We start from the raw sequence: 7698 nt of genomic DNA on the forward strand, positions 1-7698 counted from the left end.
CCTGTAAGCAATTCGCCATAGTGTATAATTTTCTGAGTAATCAGTACTCATCGGGATAAAAACTAGCTAAGCTGTTCAGTGAAACTTAGTGTGGCAATTGTAAAACGAGATTCCTCAAAAGGAAGAGATACACCAATAAGAAGCCCATTAAGTAAGAAAAAAGGTCAGGGGAAGAACATTTTATGAGAATAACGGGATCAGGAACACTTTTTCCTTCTCCAATCACTAACTAATACATTTAAAAAAACACAATTTTGGAAACCTAGTTTTGCTATGCTCATCTTATCTTTGCAAGCGGTGTCGCTTGCCCACAAAAGCCACAAACACAGCCGAGGTTTTTTTTCCCTTCTTCATCTGTAAAAGAAAACATGCCCCACTCAGTCTTTGGGAAGAAGCCTCGGCAAATAAAAGAGAAGGAGCCCAGGACACAAGCCCACCTGGGCCCAAAGGTTTCCTTCAGCAACTGGCAACCCCTCAATTAGGATCGGGAATTTCTTGGCACTGCACCAGATTCAGAGTACGAAGATATATATACATATACATTTATTTCCAGGGAAAATATAGACCTTAAGTGTCCCTTTGCTAATAAGCATGTTTACTCTGTGAGTCCATATGGTAAAAGTAACTTCTTGAAGCACCAGTTTTATCTAATTACCCTGGGCGATGTGGAAAACATATTGCTTCACTAGAATCACAAGCATTCAGAACGGCAAATTCAATCACGTCACAATTTTTTTTAAAAGACGAAAAATCAGTCATTAGTCGCTGTTACTTTGTCTGCAGTGTGACCCATATCACATCCCATCCCATCAATGGATATAGGGGACTAGACTTTTCTTTGACTATTTATTTCAGGGGGGAAAAAAAATCTTCCACGTGAAATGGTCTTGTTTCCAGTTTTCAGACATTCGAAATTTATAAACTGTCAGTATGATACCCGTGATTATGTCAAGCTGCCTAGCTGAAAGGGCAGCAGCAAGTGAACTGTGAAGTCCACTCCTACCAAGGACTATTTCTAAAGCGCTGGAGACTTGGGTACTTTCTTCTCAAACAAGGCAGCTCTGTAAACGATCACACTATTCAAATGAAGTTTAGACCAGATGTAGGTCTCTTTCTAAAATTACATCATAAAGGGCAGCTACTCTTGGGTACCTAGCTGGGGTTGAATCTTTCGTAAATTCTCAAGAATCAGTTCCTCTATCTTTTACGGGAAAAACCACCCAATTGCTACTTAGAGAAAAACTGCAAGCACATTGCATAGGTCAGTGCTACTCATTTTCCCACATTACTAAATCAAATGAACCCCACTTATTACAAATGTTTGGTACTTCTTGGGGTGGGGGGAAGAAACTCAATTCTTTTGAGTCGTTAACTATACTCACAAAACTCATACACATTTTTAAGCCTAACTGTACTCACCAACACCCACACCTTACAAAACTGAGTAATCACTGCAGTGTTTATAAGGGTGACTTGAGGAACATTCGATTCTCTTTGTGAGTACATTAAAGACTCTTTATTACTTGATGTGAACTCTGTGATCAGTTAGGCCAGGATCATTTTACCAAGGAAGGGACTGAAGAAGAAAGGAAGGGGCCCAGTTAGCACGGTTAGTGACAGAGCTGGGACCAAAAAAAAAAAGCGAAAGATTCAACTACTCTCCTGGCCGGAAGGGTGGTCTGATCAAAGACCAAAAAACATTTGCCTTTACCATTTATACTTAGGGGAGGAAAAAAAAAAAAAAATCACACTTTGTAAGGGTTGTTACTTTATGGAGAACCATATTTTATATTCCATAATCAAAAATATTTCACAAAACAACCACACGCAAAGCCCTTCTAGAAGGCACGTGAGAGCAAGTCAAGAGGGATAAGTACTGAGTAATTCTTAGAGAGAGCACCTCCAATTCTATTAAGTTCGCCTTAGTCCAAGTACAAATTTGCTATTAAATGTAAAGATCCTATAAAACAAACTGGTGGTATCAGCTTCCACAAGGTAAAAATTCAATCCTTTCTTCTAAGCCACCACGGTAGACAGTATGAAATTGCCTCAGTAGGCCATACCTTAAAATGTGGTAATTTTCTTCAAGAGTGACCTCTGCTACCAGTACTAATGCAGGCTAATCTAATTGTTTCTACCATTCCTTCCCCACCTAGAATGGGAGCTGGGAAACAGGTCTTGTTTGTCTTTATACTGCCAGAACCTGGCAGAGTGGTGCCAACCAATTTAATCCCAACATTTCTTAGGCACTTTGTGCCAGGTGCAGAGGACATCAAGATGAACCAGAGAAGGAAAAGCTGATCTCAACAGCTTGGACTCAAGAGAACACAGGCCCTGATAGAAACAGTGCCTTTAAGAGCAGGGTTTTAGATGAGATAGGTATGAAGATGTCTGGAAACACATAGGCAGGGGAGAAAGCAAAATCCAAAGCAATGAGGCACAAATTTGAGCTGGGAGATGTGAGCCAGACCGTGGGAAAGGCAGCCTGGACAGAGTGTTAAGCCAAGACACAGAAGAGGGAAAGCTAAACATGAGTTAAGTTTGGAGGACGCTGCACCTTCTAGTGTGGCTAGAATAGAATGTGCATGGGAGGGGTGGCTGCAGCTTGGCTGCCACATGAAGGAGTTTGGACCTTACAGGTATCTCGAAAGCACTAGAAGTAGTTCGACCAAGTGACAGGATCAGGTCTGTTCTTAACACAGTTATTCTAGGGATAACGTCAAGAAATATACAGGGTGGGGAAGATGTGAAGAGACTGTGAAGGGATCGTATTAGTTCATTACTAGCTGCCCTCGTTTCTGTGGTGTGAAACTAAAAATGACAAGTGTCTCAGAGGCAAAATTTGAGAACCTAGACCCCTGGGGTGGTAGAAAGGATGCCATGGCCAATCAATGAAATGTGGTAGAGGAAATCAAGGACCATGCCCAGCGTTCACGGATATTCAAAACATGTACATGAAATGACTGGTACCAAACTACACTGTCTTGGACAATGACCTAGTAGACTTCCCATCTCCCCCCACAACATGGGCAGTAGGAAGAAACATGCCCAGCCTATTTGTCAGTATTATCTGGTGACAAATTAAGCAACAAATGAACAAACTGACAAAGTAACAAAAATGAACAAATTCACGTCAACACTAGGGAGGGATAGCAGCTTGCATCTGTCGCTGGTAGGAAGGTTTAGAAGAAAGTACCTGCTTTATAAAACCACGGCGCGGGACAAAAACTGCCAAAAGCATTCTGCAATATAGAAATCAGAAAACTGACAATTCAAAAAGGGGGGCAGGGGAGAAAAAGAAAAGGCACAATTATTTCAGCAGTTGATAGTCTGAAAAACCCTTACAGGGGCATCTTTAAATGTATTTCTATCATGAAATTCAGTATACACTCAATTACATTATTCAGTACCAGGTATGGAATTTAGGGGAGCCATTCATGCTAAAATGCAAACGCAGTGAGGAAGCTGTGGAGCCCAAGGGTAGCTCACCAGCAAGTGACAGTCGTCAGCATCACTGTGATCCCCCGGCTGACTTTTCAGAGCCATCTGATACAGCTTACCTGCTTCCAAAAGTACCAAAGTGTACCTATAGATATGCCAGCGATGCCAAAGAAATACTAATAGCAAGAAGTCCTCCCCTCCACTGTTTCTACCAGTGCTCCCAGTTACCTTGAGTCCAATTACAAGGTCTTCCCACCATTTCCAAAGTGGTGGTCAGACACCTAAATTTAGTCCACTCAAACCAGGGCTACACAAGAACATTTAGATCTAATGGGTCACTCAAGATGACTAGAACTTCCCAATCTCTCCATGTCATTTCCGTTTGTCATTTTTTTTTCTTTTTAGTGAAGTGAGTCATAGTGTATAGATCTTTCTCCTCTGCACAAAATAGTTTCTCTCTGAAGAGAATGGTACTGATATAAAAATTACAACGAAATTTTAACATTCATCTTCTTGGACTGTTAACAATGTAAGCTGTACACAGCAGCAAGGAATTTGGGTGAACTACTGTTATAGCATGGTTTAACCTAGTCAGGCATTTGATCGGATTTCATAATGAAAGCAGCTATAAAAACAAATGTCAATTGGAAGAGCGGCCCACTTTACAAAGCCTGCCTCTAACATGGAATAAATCTTGACTTCAAGTCACGAGCTATTGTTGCAATCGTCTTTATCTGAAACAATCACATCATTCACACTGAGAAATAGTGAACAGTGTCAGAGAATCGAAGAACTGGAGATGAGACCAACAGCAAAACACCTGACCCAAACCTTAAACTACAAACAGAGGGCAGCTCATTAGCTATTTTCATTCATTCCAGCCCTCTCCTCTTTCATTCCAGCCCTGGAAAACCAATCCCTTTCCCGTGTCTGCCATCTCTCCCCTCTTCTGGACAACCAGACCAACTCAAACTCCAGGCTCACTAAGTATGACTTCCACTTTTCAAAACAGGCACACAATCACTTAAATGACAGAAAACAACTTTTAAAGCCATCTACATATGCTAGTACAGCTGACTTTTTATATATCTAAATGCTGATTAGTATCTATGCGCTTAACAATTAAAAACACAGTTATGCTCACTTTCTCAAGTTAGGCTAGCACAGAATCTTTGCCAGAAACATTTGTTTCCTAAGCTACCACATTCCTCGGCATTCAAGCCTAATTCACCCTTTGTTCTCCCAATTGTTTCCAAGCTTTTCCATCTTTTTGTTTTAGTTAGGAAAGAAGTATAGTGAGAAATAACCGCAGTCTCATTTACAAAGTTGTAAGCCAAAATTACCTATTATTTTTAAAATCACAACAGACTGCACAAGCTCAAAATGACTTTGTAGAGGGCTGCCCTCACTGTGACATGCTATAAAATATTAATTTTTTTACTTCCATTTCCTACCAATGATGAACACATTTCTTTGAATTTTTGAAAAATAATGGTTTTGGGAAATTGACACACACTTCGGGAAATTTGCCACTTTAGACTCAAAGTCATTTGAACTCTACGTTTTTAAAAATGCCCTGGTTGCCCAATAAAGAGCCACTGTTAAACTCAAAAAGGAAAGGAGACTCTGATTTCAATTTTAGAAAAGAAAAATATCTGTATAGTATAGGTGAGAAAGCCGATAGTGGACAATTCTCTAAAATAAAAAGGAACCTGACTTCCAGGAACATCCAATCCACCAAGAAGCTGGGAAAATCTTGACACACTGCAGTGTGGCTAACTCCTGGCATTCAAATGTGGTAGCCACACGTAAGAATGGTGAGGGAAATTAACTGAGAACCAACATGCTTCATGATGGGGGCGTGCATAACATGGTTTTAACAATGCTTGGATGATAAGTTCCCCACTCTGCCCTAAAACAGTAAGAAATAAAATTCAACCAAGAACTGTTTTTTTCCCCCCCAAGAACTTTTCATAATATGAATTTGCTGCTGCCAACTTAGTTTCAGTACGAAAGATCTTCCCCAGTGCTTCCTAGAGGCCATCTCCACTTGTGATGGGATATATTCTAATCAATACTTCAAACCAACGGTTTTTTCATTTAAAGCCACTTGAGACTCTACTGCATTAGATTTGATGTAGAAAATCTGTCTACACATTCTTAAAATTACTAGTGGAATTCATTCAATTAACTCAGAGATGAGACAATACAAATTTCATATATTGATTCAGCACAGTTATACAGATTACAGTGGTTAAAAATACTAGTCTATTAGAAGTTAATATCCATTACAGTCCTAGTAAGAATCCTGTCAAATAAGTTTGATGCAAATCCACATGAAGCCAGGCCTGCCGAAAAAAGGCTTTTGTTAGTCAAGCATACCAAAGAACTGCTTAAAGCTTTTTTCCTTTTTAAGTGGAGCTCAAAATAGATTTTAATACGACCAGCTGATGGATCTCACAATTTGCCTTTTGAGCCTATAAGCTGAAAACAGAGTAAAATGCATTCTCCCTTCACACAAGTAACAAAAATCTCCCTATTCTGTCCATCGCCTATTTAAGATACTGAGTGTGGTTTTGGTTAATCCTCACAACCCCCGCAATGACATTTAATCAGGAGCTCATATTTTCTTTAGAGGATTTAGCTGCTTATGAAAGCAGACCTTCTCGTGTTGTTAATCTGATGCTGCAGACTGGTGAGAAACCCTACCTTCCTAACTTTTGTTTTATTTATGAACCACGTAACCCACAAGGAGACGAAGACTGGGAGGACTCGATTATCTCAGCCAGGACAAAAAGGGTAAGATGCTCCCTGGGGAGAGAAGCTGTTTTAGAGAGGGGCAAAAAAAAAAAAAAAAAAAAAAAAAAGTTAACCTTCCCGGTTTCCTGCCCGGAAGGGTACTGTTTTGGCCCCAGAGCAGTGGGTTTTGCAGGTCTTCTGGCTGAAAGGCACTTTGGTCCGAGCATCTCAGGGCTCGCCCCTGCTGCCCATTCAGCACACAGAGCAGAAGTCTCTTCCTCTGACAGATCCTCCCTGGCCCCCCTTGAGGTGGTCCACCTTCCAGGCAGTGACTCTACCCCGTTATGGTGTTTTGTTTTCCTCACCGCATCTGTCACAATCTGAAATGATTTGCTCATGTGTTTGCCCTATTCGACTCCAAGCTCCGCGAGGCATAGGGTCTTGTCTGTCTTGTTCTGCAAACACTACTTCCAGCGCCATGCCCAGCACGGAACAGGCAGGCCGATTCATGTTCACTAAATGAATGAACAGGAAGGGGGGAGAGGACTGTCATCCTTGGGACTTGACACACACTGCGACGAGGGGAAAGGAAATGTGAAGGAGGGAGGGGGGAGTCACCCTTTCCCCCCAGGGAGACAAAGGAAGAGAGTCTGAGGTGGTCCAGGCTAGAAAAGGAAGTAGTGGGGGTGTTCCATCAACCCCAGGGGACAAAGAGTGGATAAGCAGGGGGGCGGGGTCAGGGTGCGAGGGATTAGCGCTGAGAACCCCGACCCGCGGCCTCCGGCCTTGAGGATATAAGGTGGGTGGGGGATCAAAGGGGTTTGAGAGGCCCGGGAGAGACGCAGGCCCACCGGGGGGACAAAGAGAGAGGAGGCCCGCCTCTGCCGCCGTCGGATCGAATCCTCACGCAGCAGGGCCGAGGCGGAGGGCGAGACCCAGAGGGAGGGCCGGGCCTGGGGATCTGAGGGAAAGGTTCACGCGGCCTAAGAGAGGGGCCTGCCGCGCTCCGGGGCGCTACCCCACCTGGTAAATGGCCGCCCAGCTCCCGGCCTTGTCGATCTGCTCGAACTCCTTTTCCATCTCCATGACGGCCCAGGGCGGCTACTGCGCCTCCTCCTGGGCCCAGTGCACTGCCTGCCGCTCTAGGCCGCGCCGCGCTCTCGGCTCTTCAGCACCTCTGCAAGCCTCTACTCCCGCCGCTACTGCCGCCCTAGCCGCCGCTGCTTCTTCATGTCAACCCGGCAGCCGGAAGTACGCACCGCGCTGCCTCAGGCTCCGCCCCCCGCGTGAGAGAACCAATCAACATTCGAAAATGTGGGCAATAACTTCCGTGGGGCGGAGCCGGGGGGAGGCGCTGGGGGAAGTGGCCTCAGCCCGGCGAGACGTCAAGCGGCGTGCGCTCTCTCCTCCCCACGCGGGGCTCGGGGCTTGGGCGTGGCCCACGCCGGTTGCCTGGGCGACCCTGGGAGCCCCGCCCACGGAGCGTGGGTTTGCAAGACCGGGTGGGTCTGGGGTTCA

The 7698-nt window shown here is 44.1% G+C and overlaps 1 protein-coding gene across 3 annotated transcripts in view; it reads right to left on the minus strand.

The window, feature by feature from the left end:
* Nucleotides 1-7421, minus strand: part of PTPN1 (protein tyrosine phosphatase non-receptor type 1) — a 66924-nt gene extending 59503 nt beyond the window's left edge. For 2 of the 3 annotated variants that reach the window (XM_032878983.1, XM_032878982.1), the window contains exon 1: nt 7204-7421. In XM_032878983.1, the coding sequence (XP_032734874.1) occupies nt 7204-7266 (63 nt within the window). In that variant the 5' untranslated portion in view covers nt 7267-7421. The remainder of the gene's footprint in view (nt 1-7203) is intronic. The other variant, XM_032878984.1, reaches the window with a different exon arrangement.
* Between the last annotated feature and the right edge of the window lie 277 nt (nt 7422-7698).

This window comes from Lontra canadensis, unplaced genomic scaffold (assembly GCF_010015895.1).
Source record: "Lontra canadensis isolate GAN:19392208 unplaced genomic scaffold, GSC_riverotter_1.0 scaffold65, whole genome shotgun sequence".
Classification (NCBI taxonomy): Eukaryota; Metazoa; Chordata; class Mammalia; order Carnivora; family Mustelidae; genus Lontra; species Lontra canadensis.